Source organism: Herpailurus yagouaroundi, unplaced genomic scaffold (assembly GCF_014898765.1).
Source record: "Herpailurus yagouaroundi ecotype Mexico unplaced genomic scaffold, PumYag 141, whole genome shotgun sequence".
Taxonomy (NCBI): domain Eukaryota; kingdom Metazoa; phylum Chordata; class Mammalia; order Carnivora; family Felidae; genus Herpailurus; species Herpailurus yagouaroundi.
The window spans coordinates 27,831,036-27,850,502 of record NW_024412396.1 but is presented as its reverse complement, the minus strand read 5'-3'; the positions used below and the strand labels follow the sequence as shown (position 1 = coordinate 27,850,502).

General features: G+C 39.4%; 1 protein-coding gene across 9 annotated transcripts in view; it reads left to right on the top strand.

Moving 5' to 3' along the window:
- Positions 1–19,467, top strand: part of TRIM9 (tripartite motif containing 9) — a 112,381-nt gene that overhangs the window by 46,364 nt on the left and 46,550 nt on the right. For all 9 annotated transcript variants that reach the window (XM_040477124.1, XM_040477118.1, XM_040477125.1 and 6 more), the window contains exons 2-3: positions 16,464–16,559; positions 19,119–19,241. In XM_040477124.1, coding sequence (XP_040333058.1) covers positions 16,464–16,559; positions 19,119–19,241 — 219 coding nt within the window. The remainder of the gene's footprint in view (positions 1–16,463; positions 16,560–19,118; positions 19,242–19,467) is intronic.

The window sequence follows — 19,467 nt, the reverse complement described above, 5'->3', positions numbered from 1 at the left end:
GTGGGCATCAGGGGACAGCGTGAGGTGACAGGAAATGTGCACAACATGGAGATGCGGACTTTACCAGACTTAGCCATAATTATCTTCTGCTGGGCAGGGACAGTGACAGGCTGGGTACTAAGGGATTTCGGTCACATACTTGCACTGACTTTTCAAAACCAGCTCACTGAGCATGAATGCATCCATATGCTGGGGTGGGAAGCATTTGAGTTAGCTATTAAATTTGCACTTTGCAGAGCATCCTCATTCCAGCCCTGAATACTTCCAAAGTATTCTTATTCAAAGACACACATTCATTCCCTCTTCACATCCCTGCTGAAGATACCACCTCATTCTGACAGAAGTCCCTGCTTCAGCAGCAAGCCCCGCTGTTCAGAAGGAAACCTGGCTTACTGGATCCAGGAATGGAAGCAATGGAATTCACTTGAATTATATGCCACTAGGTTGATAGCAATTTTTGTCTTGCACATCAGAATTAACCATTATAATTTGTATGAATGTTATTAGGAAAATATGTTCATAAAACATTACTTGAAACACTTGGCATCATGTCAGGTTTTTAAATGAAAATTAAAAATCTGGAAGTGTTTCTATATATTTTATAATAAATAAAATAAGACAGACTACTAAAAAGGGAAAATGATAGTGGAAAAGAGCATTTTTGTACGCTAGCAGCAACTAATTTAACAGAGAAATAGATATAAGCAATTAAATTCATAGCATGCTGGATGCCTTAAGCATAGCTTTGGGAATCGTGTCCTTTCAAGGAACTAATAGTTTCTGGATATAAGAGGAAAGACATTTGGGGGTGAACACTTGTCATTTGCTATGAGGTTGCTCTAAAATCTATTCCCTCCACCTGGAATTAAAACATCATTGAAATTCACAAGAGGGCCAGGCTGTACAACCCACATCTGGTGGGTGCAGAACAGAACAAGCTGCAGCACAAAACAGGCGTTTCCCAGCACCGCGCTCCGTGTGATGTCAGCGGCAGATTCAGCAGTCACCTCGCATAACCTCCCCTTGCTCGTGCAAGCTTTGAACAGGCTTTTCTTTGGAAATGATTGCACAGTTATTTAGTCGTTTACAAAATCAACCAATCCCCATGGTGAGATTTATTTCTGTGGGAGTCATATCTTAGATTCTAACTAGCAGAGCGAAAATCCGTTGTCATGGAAACCGTTCCCTTTTCACTAGGCTGGTGCTGCACTTGACTTGCATGGAGGTGGATTGACAGAGATGCAAAAGGAAAGGGTGAAAAGAAATCAGACATGGCTTCAATCCATTTTCCTGAATGATACTGAATGATACTATTAATTTTATGTTGGATGGGAATTGACCTATAAATACTGAATCCTAACAAATCTTTCAATACTCGGGAGAGAAAAACCAAAATATGTTTTAGATGCTACCTAAGATATCCCAAAGAGTTTCTCTTTTGCCAAAGAGAATCATTTATTAGAAAAACATTGTGTTTTACTGTGTTCCTAGAGTAATCAAAGCAATAGTAGTGAAAAGGAGCGTTATGTTAAGGGTAATTTAATTTTCTTATATTTGGACTTTATAGATTAAACGTTAGGACTGTCAAAAAAAATAAATAAATGTTAGGACTGTCAGAGAGGGAATATGTGGATTTATTATCAAGATGAAAGGATCACATACTTCTCAAGCTCATAATCAAAGTAAGGGAACCAAGAACATCTACACACGAGTTCTTCTTCCTACAAACTTATGACATCATGAGTTGACTAAAAAGGGCACATGTGTGTTAGGAGCCTGATGGCATTTGTGCCTTCCCAAAGGACAGGACGTTTCTGAGAGTGGGCAAAGATACTGGTGGAGTGGAATTCTTCTGCAACAGGAGAAAAGTGCCATGATGACCAGGGGAAGGGCATCAAGAGATGATCCAAGACAATAACAGCCTGTAAGTGGACGGTTCCCAATAGCAAGTATGAAACAAAATTGAGTGAAATATTTCTATGGATCAATTACAAGATGCTTGAGGGTTTTGTAGATATCTACTTAAATTCAGAGATTAAATTGAAAAAACAAGGCCATCTGCAAACATTTTTTTTCTACACAGCATGGGGTCTTAGTAAGCAGAGATTGATTATATAAGGAGTATTCATCTTTGAGGGGAAAATGTCCATTATTTTAACCTATTTATGTATTTATTAGTGAGGTATAATTGATATATGACATATTTATTTCAGGTGTAGGACAACATAATGATAAGGAATATATCATTAATGACATATTGCAAAGTGATCACCACAATCAGTCTAGTTAACATCCATCACCACACCTAGTTACAAAATTTTTTTTCTTGTGATGAGAACTTTTCATATTTACTCTTAGCAACTTTCAAATGTGCAATGCAATATTATTAACTATAGTCACCATGCTGTGCATACATTACATCCCCATGACTCATTTATTTTATAACTGGAAGTTTATACATTTTGGCCCCCTTCACCCATTTCACCCACCACCTCCATCCACCCCTTACCCCCTGCCTCTGGCAACCACCAATCTGTTCTCTGTATCTATGAGTTTGGGGGTCTTTTTGTTTTGTTTTACTTTGTTTTGTTTTAGATTCTACCATATAAGTAAGGTCATATGGTATTTCTCTTTCTCTTTTCCAACTTAGCATAATACCCTCAAGGTCTATCCATATTGTCTCAAATGGCAAGATTTCATTCTTTTTTGTGGCTGAGTATATATCTCACATCTTCTTTATCCATTCATCTACTAACGGGCACTTAGGTTGTTTCCATATCTTGGCTGTTGTAATAAATGCTGCAATTAACATGAGGGTGCATATATTTTTTCAAGTTAGTGTTTTCATTTTCTTTGGATAAATACCCAGAAGTGGAATTGCTGGATCATATTGTAGTTCTATTGTTAATTTTTTGAGGAACCCCCTTAGAGTGTTCCATTGGCTGAACCAATGTATATTCCCACCAACACTGCATAAGCATCCCCTTTTCTTCACATCTTTACCAACACTTGCTATTTGTTGTCTTTTTGAAAAAGCTATTCTAACGGGTATGAGGTGATATCTCATTGTGGTTTTGAGTTGCATTTTCCTGATTATTAGTGCTCTCTTTGTGTACTTGTGGGCATTCTGTATCTTCTGGGAAAAAATGCCTATTCAGATCCTCTGCCCATTTTTAATGTGATAATTTGTTAATTTGCTATTGAGTTGTATGTGTTCTTTATATGTTTTGGATATTAACCCCTTATCAGGTATATGATTTGCAAGTATTCATATATGACATATTGCAAATATTCATATAACCCATTCAACAAGTTGCCTTTTCATTTTGCTGATGATTTTCTTTGCTTTGCAGAAGCTTTTTAGTTTGATGTAATCACATATCTACTTTTGCTTTTTGTTGCCTTTGTTTTTGGTCTCAAATCCAAAAAACATTGCCACGAATGATGTCAAGGAGGTTACCACCTAGGTTTTCTTCTAGGTGTTTTATGGTTTTGGGTCTTATGGTCAAGTCTTTAATCCATTTGAGTTCATTTTTGCGTACGGTGTAAAATAGTGGTCCAGTTTTCTCAACACCATTTCTTGAAGAGACGGTCCTTTCTCCATTATAAATTCCTGGCTCCTTTGTTGTAAATTACTTGACCGTGTATGTGTGAATTTATTTCTGGGCTTTCTATTCTGTTCCATTAATCTGTGTGTCTCTTTTTATGCCAATACCATACTTTTTTGATTACTATAGCTGTGTAATATAGTCTGAAATCAGGGAGCATGATGCCTCTAACTTTGTGCATTCTTAAGATTGCTTTGGCTATTCAGGATCAAAAATATCCATTTTTTAAAAAGCATAAATTGTCTACAACGAAGTATACAAATTTTAAATTGACAGCTCAATAAACTTTAACATGTATATGTACATGTCTATATTTACATACATACATATACATGCATGCATATATATAATTACCACCCCAATCAAGATATAGAACATATCTCCACGTCAGAGAATTTCTTTACATTACTTTCAAGTTCTCCCCATTTTTCCTGACTTCTATCATTATAGATTAGTTCTTGAAATAGCCTATTCTTGAAATTTACATAAAAATAATATGCACTTTCTTGTGTCTGACTTCTTTTACTCAATATAATTTTTAAAATTTTATTTATGTCTTGCATAAATTGGCTTGTACTTTTTTATTGCCAAATAGTATCCCATTGTATGAATATACACAATTTTTTTATTCCAATGTATGAATAGACACAATTTATTTATTCATATTACCGCTAATAGACATTTGCACTGTTTCCAGCTTTGGGGCTATTATAAATAAAATTGCTAGGAATATTGTATCCAAGCCTTTTGTGGACATATGCTGTCATGTAGGGTAGGTATATATTTAACTTTATTAGAAAGAGCCAGTTTTCCCAAGTGGTTTTTGCCATTTTAACTCCCACTCTCAATGTATGAGGCTCCCCATCCTCACCAGAACTCGGTGTTGTCGGTCTGGTGGGTGTGTAGTGGTGTCTCCTCGTGTGCCCTTTGTTTTTAAAGAATCTGTGCTAATGTCTGCATTAGTGGTATACTCGGGTCTTAAGGTCAGAATTAAAATTCAGATATTGCATTTAACATTTCCCAGCCTACTAATAACCCCATGCTTTTGAAAAATGCAGCTTTCCTAAGGTAAGTTCAAGTAAGCTGAGATTTCATTAAAAAATATTCTGAAATTTTGAACCCTTAGAACTTAAGAATAATCAGAGCCATCCTGGATAGAAGCACTTAAGTGCAAAAAAGCCACCTCTTTCTTTTATGATCCATTTCTTTTATTTTCCACCTAAGAACAGTATTTCTAGAGGGAGAAGTAGTAAAGTGTTTAAGTTGCCTAGCTAGCCCAAAAACATCATATTAAATAAAGCAATATATTTCATAAACTGATTCTCCTCAATAATATATAGGAACCTGTAAATGCAGTTTTAATTTTCTGTTTGATCCAGGAGTTCTTTAAAAAGATATTTCTTAATTTCTAAGAGATTATTAAACATTAAGTGAAGCATTTGGGGGAATGTAGTAGGGTAGGAGAATTAAAGTTTCTAGTTAATTTTGGCTTAGTTATAGACAAATGTAGGTTTACATGTGATGAAACATGGGAAGGTAACAGCTTGCAAAATGGAAAAACAGCAAAATATCCAAATTAGCTGATGAGTACTTAAGATATTAAAGGAAATGTGATAAAGCCAAAAAAAAATTTTAAAGGAAAATGGATAATAGAAACATATATGATAAAAATGGAATAAAGCCAACTATATCAATTAATACAATAAATGTAAATAGCCCAAATTTCCCTATGATAAGTAAAAGAAAAAGCATAAGATTGAGTTAAAAACAAATGTAGTTTTAAAATAAAAGATGACGGGGGCACCTGGGTGGCTCAGTCAGTTAAGCGTCCAACTTCAGCTCAGGTCATGATCTCACGTGCTGACAGCCCAGAGCCTGGAGCCTGCTTCCGATTCTGTGTCTCCCTCTCTTTCTGCCCCTCCCCTGCTTGCTCTCTGTCTCTCTCTCAAAAAATAAATATTAAAAATATTTAATAAATATCTCTCAAAAAAATAAACATTAAAAAAATTTTTTTAATAAAATAAAAGATGAGGAAGTTTATACAAAAGAGAGAAAGAGAGGAGGGTATATATAATAATATCAGATGAAATGAAGTTCAAAGCCAAAACACCTAAGTGAAACATAGACGGATGTGGTCTAATGTTAAAAGGTACAATCAATGTACAAAGAATAGAGGACAGCAAAGCCACAGATTATATAAGATAAAAACTCCTAGAAATAAAGGAGAATACAGTCAAAGCACAATCTTTGTGGGAAATTTAATCATATATTTATTTGAAAATATTGTAGGTCAAAGAGACAAATAACAAGCAAGAATATAGAGTATCTGAATAACCCAGTTAACAAGTTTAATTATGCTTACAAACGTGTTACAAAAGTTTATATTGTGCATATTATCTTTATATTATATATATTCTCTCCTAGAAGCAAAGACTATATTCTTCTTTTATACCCATTTAATGTTTACAGAAGCTCTTGTGTACATGTATGTATCCACAAAGTAAGGATTATAACTTCTAAAGAGTAGAGATTTTGTGAACCAGACATTCTGACCGAATTCTACTAAAACTACTAAGCCACGAATTTTCACTTCTCTGGAAGGCCACCTAAACTTTCCAGGTTGTTTTCCAGTTTTTGGTCCCTCAGGCATTCTTGGTAAGCAAACAAGTGTTTTGAGGCCAGTCTTGTTCACCGATAGTCATCAACAGTAGGAAGAAACTAATTTCCTGAACAAACACTTATGCATTACTAGTAGGGCTCTATGGGCTAGGACCTCTCATGAGTGCTTTACAAATAATACCAGTGGGAACTTTCACCTTAACTAGGAAAAGATCAATAAGAAGCTTTTGAAACCACTACCCTGTAATTTTAAAATGCAAATTTTAGGAGTAAGATTTCATTCATTGCCTATCTGATCATGAAAACAAATACAAATGATAATATTTGTGGGGTTTTTTAAAGTTTATTTATTTATTTGAGAGAGAGAGTACGTGATGATCAAGGGAAAAAGCAGAGAGAGAGAGAGAGAGAGAGAGAGAGAGAGAGTTCCAAGCAGGCTCCACACTGTCAGTGCAGAGCCTGGTGCGTGGCTTGAACTCACAAACTGTGAGATCATGACCTGAGTTGAAATCATGAGTTGGACACTTAGCCAACTAAGCCATCCAGGTGCCCCCAAATGATATTTTCAGTGAGTTATATAGGCAAGTATCACTCACATCAGCTTTATCAGGAGTGTAAATTGAATGACCACTCAAGGACATTTTGATAACATGATAACATTTAGTATAAGTAAATGTGAATTTTCATTTCGGGAAATGAGAATAATCAAGAATGTATTGAAGGATTTTCTTCATGAAATTCATGTCAGAAATTCTTTGCAAAAGATGAAAGCAAACTAAATGTCCTAAAGTAGGAAATTAGTTAAATCAATTAGGATGCATCTATACATTGAGTTAGTGGTCATAGTTTAGTGGGTAACAGATTAGATTCTGGTCACAGCATCTCCTTAACAGTTTTTTTTAATGTTTATTTTTGAGAGAGAGAGAGACAGAGAGAGACAGAGAGAGACAGAGACAGAGTGCAAGCAGGGGAGGGGCTGAGAGAGAGGAAGACACAATCTGAAACAAGCTGCAGGCTCTGAGCTGTCAGTACAGAGCCGGACGCGGGATTCAAACTTGTGAACCGTGAAATCATGACCTGAGCTGAAGTCAGATGCTTAACTGACTGAGCCACCCATGCACTCCTGCTTAATGGTTTTGGACCACATAACTTCCCTTGCTTAGTTCTATCACCTACAAAAATTATGAACAATAATAGTACCCACCTTTGCTGTTGTGTGTGTGTGTGTGTGTGTGTGTGTGTGTGTGTGTGTGTAAAAGGTGAGTTAATATGTACAAAGCATTACAAGCAGTGCTGGGCACATAGTAAATGTTATCAAAGTGTTAGATAGCTATCACAAAGGGAGAAGTAGCATATTTTTAGTCAGATGGGAAAATATTTATATCATATCAAGTGCAAAGAGCAGATTTCAAGACAGAAATGGGTATATGACATTATTCCAATTTTGTTCATACACATTATATAGAGGGATACATATTTGCCTATCAATGTATACAAGATCTCCAAGGATAAACATAAAGGATTCATTATTAATGCTATTAATAACGTATCTGGTGGAGTGCTAGGATGTCCAGCTCTTGGTTTCGGCTCAGGTCATGATCTCATGGTTTGAGTTTGAGCCCCTAATTGGGCTCTGTGCTGACAGTGCACAGCCTGCTTGGGATTGTCTCTTTCTCCTTCCTCTCTGCCCTTCCCCTGATCATGCTCTCTCTCTCAAAATAAATAAGCTTTATTTTAAAAATAAATTCAAAAAATAATGTATCTGGTGACATAATTTTTTTCTTCTTTTAAGTCTTTTATTTTCTGATTTTTCTGAGAGGAGCATGTTTGGTTTTGAAACATGGGGTGGGTTGGGGGGCGGGGTGGGGAGTTATTTCTTTTTTTTTTATTTTTTCAACGTTTATTTATTTTGGGGGGACAGAGAGAAACAGAGCATGAACGGAGGAGGGGCAGAGAGAGAGGGAGACACAGAATCGGAAACAGGCTCCAGGCTCTGAGCCATCAGCCCAGAGCCCGACGCGGGGCTCGAACTCACGGACCGCGAGATCGTGACCTGGCTGAAGTCGGACGCTTAACCGACTGCGCCACCCAGGCGCCCCGGGAGTTATTTCTTGAAACAAAAACGTCTTGCTGCTACTAGTAGTTACTTAGTTCTCACCACTAGAAACATGAGGAACAAATAATGGTCATCAGCTTTGGCACTTACCACTTGTGTCTCTGAAAGAACACAATGAAAGCATTTCTATATAAAAAAAATAGTTCAGCGATTTTTTTCACTTCATCATATATGTTTCTAAGAACATGTTTTTAATTGTTTAGAGAAAAACCTTCATTTGAAGAATGAAAGTTTCCCTCTGGGACACTTAAAAACTATAGAGAACTAAAATTTTATTGTTTTCGAATCTGTTTTGCTTATCTTCAAACTGTTCCCCAGTAGTATCAGACAATGCAGAATGCTATACCACCGGGAAGGACATGGCAGACCAGTGTGGACATTCAGGCAGCCAGAGGGATCCACAAAGAAAACAGCTTTCTGGGAAAGGACTCAGAGCCTGCTGACGGGTGCCCTAGAATTCTCCCCAGAGAAAAGGCAACATACGTACAAAGGAGATCTATCCACTCATCAATCTCTGGGATGTAAAATCCAATATTTACACGAAGGCTTAGCCCAAGGAAGGCATATTTTTGATCCTCGGCTGTAAATACTTAGTAACTGCCTAACAACACACATATCATGTGTGTTGAATATCCATAGAAAGGCATGCTCTCTGACAGAGCCTTGGGCAGGGTGATGTTGACCATGCAGCCTATAGGCTTGCTGCATTATTAAAGTTTCATGCCTTCCCTGGCAACAGTTGCTGCATGAATTCTTTCATTGCTTCCAGCACTCTGCAAAAGCCATAGAGACATGGCAAATTGATTTTCCCCCAAGAAGCTATGAACATTGGGCAAAGCAACAGGTTTTTTTGTTGTTTTGTTTTTTTTGTTGTTTTGTTTTTGTTTGTTGTTGTTGTTGTTTTCTCTTTCTTTTCTTTTTTTTTTTGTTTTTGCTGTGCCTAAGGTGATAAGTGGCTCTTCTATGTAGTTCGCTGAAAGAAATCCTCCATGTTGATTTGCATCTCCAGCTTGAGAGTTTCCTGTCTAAGGCAGATAAATATTTTAAGTTGGGTGGATTAAGGCCATGCAGAGTATATGTCTGGAATTCAAACTGTAGCCAGAACTGGCTATGCCTGGCGAGGAAAGCAGCTACTTCTCATTTGCCCTTAGAGGTGGAGAAGGTACATTTCTGTTGTTAGTTGTTAGAATAGTCTAGTCTTCTTCTGCTTCAATAGAGAGCCCATAAGAGAGAACTTTTAAATGGACATTGTTAAGCTCAGAATGGTGGTGGTTTCAGAACAGTGATGGTTCCATGAGGGAAGGGATTGTATTTATTTTCTTTATCATTGTTTTCCTAACATGAATCACTGTGGCTGGTCCACAGCAAATTCCATGAAAATTGATTGAATCAAATCACAAAGGAAAAGTGTATCATTGCTATCTGTATTAGTCAGTTTTGCTACAGTAACAAACAACCCCTAAAATCTCAGAGGCAAAGGTTTATTCCTTGCTCATATTCTATCGTAGGAGGTAGTCTGAAGTTCTGTTCCATATGTCTTCTTTCTGAAGTCCACAGCCACTCTGTGGGACATGCCCAGTGGTAGCAGGTATGCAGGTACCTGGTCATACCTGCACACTGCTCCAAAGAGTTGATAGTACACACACCTCTTCTAGCTCCACATTCAGTAATGTCGTGTTGGTAGCCTAAAACTGACTATGTGTTAACACCTTTGAAATTAGCAAACATTACAAATCAGAATGTGTTTTTTGAGAGCCAGTTTATCCACATGCCATTGAATCTGTGTGACAAGAAGAGCAAAGGAGCTGGCAGAAAATCACAACGTTTCTTTAGCCTAAAGCAAATCACGTGGCCAAGAATAAGAATGGGGCAGGAACACATGATCCCTCTACAGGAGACACCGCAAGTCTCATGGCAAAAATGAGGAGGGGGCAAATAGTTGTGAACAATACTACAGTCTAGGGCACTGTCTGACTAATCGTAGTTGACCAAACCCCAAACTGGGACATGTGGCATAACAAAATGTTCCAATGATTTATGCATGTATATTTTAACATAATTCTTATTATAAAAATAGTACTTATTTATAAGTATTACATGCTTACACAATGCTCACAGGTGTTGTATAGAGGAACTTTGAACACATGATTTCACATAATCCTCACTACAGTCCTATGATGCAGGTACCGTTATTATCCCCATGTTGTAGGTGGGGGAACTGAAACCTAGCAAGCTTAGTGTTTTAAATTGGGGCTCCTGGACACAGACTCAGAGAGTTGTGAAGGGATAGTTAGCTGCTCAGGGTTTCAGTAGGTCTACCTGTAAGGAAGTGAGAAGGCCAGGGTTGAGCAGAGGATGAACCTGACCTGCAGTGGCCTCAGCCAAGTCTGAAGGGAGTTCTAGAGCTGGGATGGCCCTTCAGGGTTGTTCTCAGATCATGGCAAGGAGGCCAGTCAGTCATTCACGGGACACCCTGGATGTGGGCCCAGCGCTGAGCAATGCAGTTCCCCATAGGCAAAAACAACGCCTAGTGCCATCTATCAACAGTGATATTCCCAGCAGCTGGAAGGACACACCAGCCTTTAGAAGGGAATCTGGGCAGAGCACCACAATATCCACTACAGTTAGGTGATATGTCCATGGTCACACAGCTAGTAAAAGGCTAAGATTTAAACCCAAGTCCATCTGACTGTAAAGTCTGTCCTCTTAACCCCACTGCCAGATTAATTACTGTTGCCCTATCTCATTCAGTTGCTGCTCTCTGGTGAAATAACAGCATTTCTGGTCCATGTTTATGCTTTAAAGAATGACGAAAACAGAATGTTTGGATTTAAATTGTTATTAAAAAGGAGGTAAATGGCATTATGCATTAGCTTTTGGTGTGGATATTTGTGTACTTGTGTGTCCAGATCTAGCACTGAGGAACAGAAATGGGATAATATGGAACAGTGTGTTAGATTATAGGTGTGTAAGGTCTTCCTCCCTTTGGTCCTCCACAGAGCTTACAGGTCATGTTCACATCTTATCTGATTGCTAAGTATAATCAAATTCCCTCATAATCAATCATAATCCCCCCACCAAATCACCTTCTTTGGTTTCACATGCTCTCACTGCAGGTTGTTTTTATTCTTCCTGCATGAGTGAGAGAAGACTTCTCTTCTTTGGGCGGCTGAAGCAAAGAGGACAACTTTGGAATCAGATGACTAGGCTTTGTGTTCCTACTCTTTTGTATGTAAGTTGTAAAACCTAAACTCGGGGAGCCTGGCTGGCTTAGTTGGTTAACCGTCTGATTCCTGGTTTCAGCTCAGGTCATGATCTCACGATTCGTGAGATCGAGCCCCATGTCCAGCTCCATCCTGACAGCAAGGAACCTGCTTAAGATTCTCTCTCTCCTCTCTGCCCCTTCCCTGCTTGCCCCCCCCTCTCTCTCTCTCTCTCTCTCTCAAAATAAATAAACACTAAAAAAATAGATAAATAAAACCTAAACTCATGTGTGTCCTCTCTGAGACTCTGCAAAATTGCAGGGTGGTGACTGGGATTGAATAGGATACACATTAAAAGCATGCATCAGTTCCTTGATAATAAGAAACAATCAATATATCATAACTATTAGAATTTCTTGCCTTTGCTTTTTAACTATATAATGTCAATAATTTAGTAAGACTTAAAAAAAAAAAACAGTATTTCTTCCAGAAAAAAATTGTTATTCTCTGAGGGGCCTTACTTTAGAATCACATGGCATCAATCATCACTTTGCTCCTGCATTTTGTGTTGACCCTGGTACCTGGGAAGGAGGTGTGCACTGTGACAGGGTCACAGGGGCCATCAAGCCACTGTTGCTGGTTTGTCACCTCATCTATTTTGTACTAATTCTTTGGTTGACCCTTTTGACCCATCCCATGCCTGTAACTTCAGATTGCAGACAGCTAGGAAGCTTCCTTTCATTTGTCCCCATTGTCTCCATCCAATATTCATAGTAAACTGAGGGAGGAAGTGACACGTGAATCATGTTCACGGCAGGGCACCCTCCTCTGCGTGGGTGTGCCTTGGCAGCTGGGCAGATGCTTGGGCAAGTGAGGAGTTGGTCAGGATGAACTGAATCCCATACCGGTTTGCTGAGCCTAAGTAATAATGGGTTGTGAACTGTCCTCCCCCCGGGGCTTCCAGGTTGAGCTTCTGACCCCTTATAACCTCCACTCCTTTGGAAGGTGTACGGAATCTGGGTGGCAGTTGGAGGGACAAAGCAGCAGAAGAAGGAAGAAGGAGGCGGAGTGCTTTGTTCCTCTCCTTCAAGCTCTGAGCAACTTGCCTTCTTTCTGGGAGATCTTGGTTATTCAGAGCACGCTCTGAGATCTTGCCTGGAAATTTGTCAGTGCCTCCACGGCTACATCATTTCCCCATTCTCATTCACTTTCTGAACGTGACACCTTTTCAGAAAATTGGAAAACAAATATCCAGGAAATCAGAATGTCATTTCCTAGGCATTAAAAACCGCTTCTAACGGCTACATATACAGCCAGGGAGGCTGTAACGAAAACACACACTAAATATTTGCATCTTTGGTGTTCTGGTATAAATTTACAAGGCTGCTCTGTGGTCCTGAATACAGAACATTTCTGTTAGCCCAGAGCAGGAATTTAAATGCTTCTGGGAAACAAAATCAATCAATAATAATGTTCTTCTACACCAGATTTAGCTTATAAATGTGATCAAAGAACCTTCCTATAAAAGCGACGCACACATAAATCCTTATAATAAGAGCATTTTCTAATGATAAATAGTTTCCAGGGTTTTTCATTGTTTCCTGCTCAATTTCTACAAGTTGGCAAAGCTTAAGAGAAAGGTTTTTAGATCTTTATCTTACAATGCAATTGTTTATCAAATACCAGAACCATCGTTAGCCAGGTAGAAGGCATTCTTGGGACTGAATATAGACACAAGGAAAGGTAATCTGCAAACGAATTGATTTTTCCAGTTGACTTATTGCTTTGCCGTATCAAAACCTGGGAGTGGATGAGGCCAGCACTCTTTGTATACTACGGAATAATTTTTTTCTAAGTAGATAGCAGTACCTGGTCAACAATTTTTAATGGGTGTCAGATCTAGCTTACATTGTATAATTAATTGCAAGGCTGGGATACAACAAATCAGGTCGCGTCTGTTCTGTATAAATGAGTGAACTTGGCTTCTATACTTCAACATATAAATGTGGTTACTAAGGCATAGATTATCTTAAAAGGGGGAAGATGGGGTGCCTGGGTGGCTCAGTCGGTTAAGCGTCCCACTTTGGCTCGGGTCATGACCTTGTGGTTCGTGAGTTTGAGCCCCATGTCAGGCTCTGTGCTGACAGCTCAGAGCCTGGAGCCTGCTTCAGATTCTGTGTCTCCCTGTCTCTCTGCCCTTCCCACATACCTGCTCTGTTTCCCTCTCTCTCTCAAAAATAAATAAAAACATTAAAAAATTTTTTAAAAAGAGGGAAGAAAACTGATAGCCAGCAACCTTTTGCTCATTCAGAAGAAGGAAAGTGAGTTTAAAGTAACAATGAAAAATGTCTCCTTTAGAATATGTCTCTCTCATTTTATTGCCTGCTCTTCTAAATGAGACTCTACTGCTCTCCCTCATCCCCTCGGCTCTTGGAAAACATTCTTGAGGAGGAAACTTTCACCCCAAATTATAGGTGCAGTTGGGACTAGTAATAAATAATTGAGCAGCCCTTCCAGCACTGCAAGCTCACTTTGTGCTTTTTCTTCCTCAGCTGTGTTGGTCTAGCCTCCCAGAGTCTGAGTACATAAATCAAAGTACAAGGGATGAGCAGAGCCCATTCCAGGAATCTGCCCTGTGACTCTCCCCAGTCAGTCTGCAGGTGTTTGTGAGCAGGAAGGAAGAAGATGAATAACAGCCAATGTTGATTAATCACGCAGCATGCACCAGAGAGGTTCTGGGCTTTAATCTAATATCTCATGCAATGCCCATAACACCCGAGAAGAGTAATAGTCTTCTCATTTTATGGATGAGGTAAAACCATGTGTAAAGTTTGAAAAGCCACTGACTGGCAGAATTTATGAATTTGGATTAGTCCCCTTAACCATTACCCTTACTAGCAGGAGCTTTTCTATTGGCGAGTGCACTAAACCCTCACAATAACCCAACTACAAAATATTATTATGCTTCCCATTGTTTGCTTTGGAATAACTCAGGCAGAGGTAACTTTCTCAAGGTTACATTTAGTAAGGGACAGAGCCAGAATTTGAACTGTTCTAAAGCCTATGTTCTTTCTATCTCCCACATTATTTCTATCAAGCATTTGACATGCATATTTTTAAAGAGATCCAGTGCCTAACTTTGTATTTAATAAGGCAGATATAAAAAGAACATTCACTTAGCATTATACTCTGTAGATCTATCCACATTCTTGCAAATGGCAAGATTTCATTCTTCTTTATGGCTGAGTAATATTCCATTGTGTATATATCTTCTATATATCTAGATATAGATATAGATAGATATAGATATAGATATAGATATAGATATAGATATAGATATAGATATAGATATAGATATAGATAGATAGATCTCCTATATATCCTCTTTATCCATTCATCTATCAATGGACACTTGGGGTGCTTCCATGTCTTGGTTATTTTCAATAATGCAGTAGACATAGGGGTGCATATATCTTTCAAATTAGTATTTTTGTACTCATTGGGTAAATACCCAGTAGTGGAATTATTGGATCATATGGTAAGGTGAAAGAGATTAAAAGTACACTTATGAGTACACTTGATGAGCACTGAGTAATGTATAGAACTGTTGAATCACTATATTGCACACCTGAAACTAATATAACACTGTATGTTAACTGTACTGGATTGAAGAGAAAAAAGAAAGAGAAACATTCATTAGACCAAGAGATACAATTTTAAGATTCTGCCCTTTTACTGAGAGGAGAGAGGGATGAAGCTTTGTGTTGGTAAGGAGAGTGGGCTTTAGTCTTTAAAGAAGGTGTTGTGGGAAAGGAGTTTGTCCCTGTAATTTACAGGTGAGATGAAAGGATATAGCAGAAGGAATTTTGCATTAAGTACAATGCTGAAAGTAATGGAAAATCCCAAACAGGAACTTAACAAGGAGTTAATTTTCCCCACAAACAAGAAGCCTAGTGGTAGGAGACTCAACTGTTGTTCAGCTGCTCAATGATGCCAATGGAGCCAGGCTCTTTCTTCTTCCCCCCTCCTCCCTTACCATGTTGGCCTTCTCAGTGAGAGTCATAAGACATCTGCCATAAAGTCAGGAACAAAAGGGCAGAGGCTGTACCAGCCACATTGGACTCATGTTAGCAGAAAAGCAAGAGCTTTCTCAGACCCCTCCTCACCCCCAGCCATCTTCCACTTGAGTCTCATCAATTAGTAGTATGTCCCATGGCCACCCCAGCAGACAGGGAGGCTGGGAAAGCCAGTGTTTACCTGGACACATGGCCCCCAGCAGAACTGCATTCCAGATGGACAGGACAGTGTGGAAAATTAGGATGAGAGTCTTCCTTGGTTGAGGAATGGACAGGAGTTAGGGCAACAGGGCTGTATTTGGGAGAAGGAGGGTGACCTTGATGAAAAAAATGTGGTCGTGGGTTTTGTATGTGCCATTACACTGAAGTAGCCCCAGAGCATCATACCAGTGCTCTAACCCTTCCTTCCTTCATCCTGTTCTTGACTGTATTCTTCCTGCCCCAACACTAGACCAATAGCACTTTGGCCTAAATAATTTTGATAATCATCATATCTTCTGACTCACTTTAGCTTTTAATTTTAAGTAAATTATTGCTGAATTAATTAACTAATTCATGAGATGTGGAATTTCCAGGCAGGTATCAGCTGGTGAGGGCCTTTGCAATGACCAGGAGCTTTCACTGCTTCAGAGGAAAAACTTCTCAGGAGCCTGTGGAAGGTGCCTGGATGCCATTAGTACCAGAATCCTCATATACAGATGTTGGCTAACTGCCCCAAGCTCTGAGAAGAGGAATCTGAGGGGTTTGAGAACTCTTGGGTCTTGGATCAAAACAACACCGTAAGACCTTGTTGCTACTTCCTGTGGTTACAGCTCCCTGGCTTCCTTCTTTATCTTTGCAGAGCCAGCTCTCCCAGGCGCTGAACGGACTGTCAGACAGGGCCAAAGAAGCCAAGGAGTTTCTGGTGCAGCTCCGCAACATGGTCCAACAGATCCAGGTATTGGCAGCACCTGAGACAGAAAGCAAACTGTGGGTTAAGATGTAGCTGTGTAGCAGGGAGTTTGTTTCTTCTACCTTAATGTGTTGTGGAGAAATTCCAGTTATTCTTTTCTGCTCTGTCCCTTCTAATACAAACACACATACAGGCCAACTTCAAACACACCCCTTCTTGAGGTGGTTGTGTTTTGCCAACAAGCCAGCAACACAACCTAGTTTTCCAAATAGTTGCTACCTTTGGCACTAGGGTCCTAATTCTCCACTACTGCGTATTTAGAAAGAGGCCTCTTTGTGAATTCAGAGTCATTATTGTTGAGTTTTTAAAACTCTTCAGGTTCCCAAAACACCTTGCAATAATTATATCTTATCTGATGATAACAAACAGGTCACATTTTCTCTTTTTTCCTTCCTTCCTTCCTCCCTCCCTTCCTTTCCTTCCCTCCTGCCTTTCCTTCCTTCCTTCCTTCCTTCCTTCCATCCTTCCTTCCTTCCTTCCTTCCTTCCTTCCTTCCTTCCTTCACTCTTTCCTTCCTTCCTGCCCATAGTAATGCTTCTTCTCTACTTAGATACTTAAGTGTTTTCCAACCATGACCCCCCTGGTAACTATAATTTCAGATTGCTTTGTTTGGACACAATGACCCAAAGATCAGCCAGCATTTGAGAGCTCGTGAGCTCTCCACTATTGCTAAAGGGAGAAACCATAAACTGCATGAGATGCTTAACTAGTGAACTTCTACACTGTTTACTGTTCTTATGTTTTGAGGTTTGCCTCACAGAAATAACCTTCACTCTGGCCTCCAGTAAATTGGCTTTCCTAGTTAATATTTAACCCATGTCAAAGTAGAATGGTCTTTTTAAAGGTAAGCCAGGCTTTCAAAGCATCTTATATTGATTTCCTCACTCTTTTTTCCATGCATGTTCATGTTAAAACTTTTGATCCCCTGACAATCTAACAGTTGTACACTTTCTTCTGTTTTCCAGAACAACAGAGGTGATTGGTCAGTCCCTTCTTTGCTTTTGCCCTGTACCCCACCTCTTCATCAGAGCAAAGCTTTCCTTCTGCTCTAAATCAGAAACTGCAAGAGGGCTGCCCTCATCCTCCCAATATTACCCTGTGTGGGACATAGAGCCCTCTTAAATGATGTTTTCCAGAGGACTTCTCTGAGTACTCAAAAACAATTGCCAGGAAAGCCAAAACTTAGCATGTAGAAGGCACTAGTCAAGCAATTACTAATATAACACATTACATGAAGAAGATCTTGCATTTAAAAAGTTCTCAAATGCCGGGGCGCCTGGGTGGCGCAGTCGGTTAAGCGTCCGACTTCAGCCAGGTCACGATCTCGTGGTCCGTGAGTTCGAGCCCCGCGTCAGGCTCTGGGCCGATGGCTCAGAGCCTGGAGCCTGTTTCCGATTCTGTGTCTCCCTCTCTCTCTGCCCCTCCCCCGTTCATGCTCTGTCTCTCTCTGTCCCAAAAAAAATAAACGTTGAAAAAAAAAATTAAAAAAAAAAAAAAAGTTCTCAAATGCCTATCAGTAGATCCTTATATTAAGAGACATAGTTCTTTATGACTTAGAGAATAAATTAAAATTTGATAGGCTAAGCTGTTCCTTCCTTGCCAGCCCCCTAGAGCTTACGGTTGACTCAGTTGGGTGCTATTTTTTCAATGCTATTCATGTATGTGTGAGTATTCATCTTTCATTTGCTATAAATTATAACTGTCTTTCAGATTATCACTTGACAATCAAAATTACATATGTGATTTACTGAAAGGACTATCATTAATGAATGCTTATGATTTAGGGAGAGAATTGCTTGAAAGAAATGCTATAGCATGTACAGATTTAAATCAAGAAAATAGTTAGATCCAACATTCAATGTAAACATCACAGAGAAGCTATAATTCATTTAGAACATGGTTAGTGTTCCCCCACAAGCTATTCGTTCGTGGCTTGACTTTTAGGGCTGGGTAGAAGTCAAGCCAATTGTTCTTGACTGTCTATGTACATTAACTATTTGCTTTCCTTAATGAAAGCAGCAAGTACTTTTCCCATGATTATTCTTATAAAGTTCTATTATCATTGAATTATTGATTAATATTGAAGACCACTTCTGTCCTCTTTCTTCCCTCTTCTCTTGAATTTAATGATTATTTAGCTCTCATGCCTCTACAATATCCCACCTGCTCAGGCAGCCAGCCTCTCTGAATGCCACCTTCCACCATACATAAGCAGACATCCGCCAGCCCTCAGAAAGATTCATGTTCAACTCCACAAACTGAAGCTTTATTTTACACAATATAATGTAAACTGTGGGTATGATTTCCTTTTGATAAATTTATTAAGTAATATTTATCCTTTTCAATTTAAAGTGAACACTATCACTGTAGAATGAAACGTATCCAGGTATTGAAACAACGTGAAATGTGCATTGCGGACAGAGTTGCTTTTCATCTCCTTCAGCAGGGATTTGTACCCCACAAATGGTCAGGGGAGCTCTGTCTTCTCCTGCAGCCCAAGGAGACCAGGTGCTTTGCGGCTGAGAGATGTGCTTTCTCATGCAGGAGAACAGTGTGGAGTTCGAGGCTTGCCTAGTGGCCCAGTGTGATGCCCTCATCGACGCCCTCAACAGAAGGAAAGCCCAGCTGCTCGCACGTGTCAACAAGGAGCATGAGCACAAGCTAAAGGTGAGTGCTGCTCCATGGGGAGAGGAGAAAGCCAAGGAGCCAGGCTCCCAGGGCCGGGATGGACAGGCTAGACGGGTGGGCCAGATGCCCACAGTCTTGGTGGCCAGTGGCTTGGAGAGCAAGGAGCAAGCATCCCTTCATTCCCCACACACTCCATTATTTACCTCACTGATACTTATTGAGTGACTCCCCTGGGCCAAGAATTGCTCTGAGTGTAGGCACAATT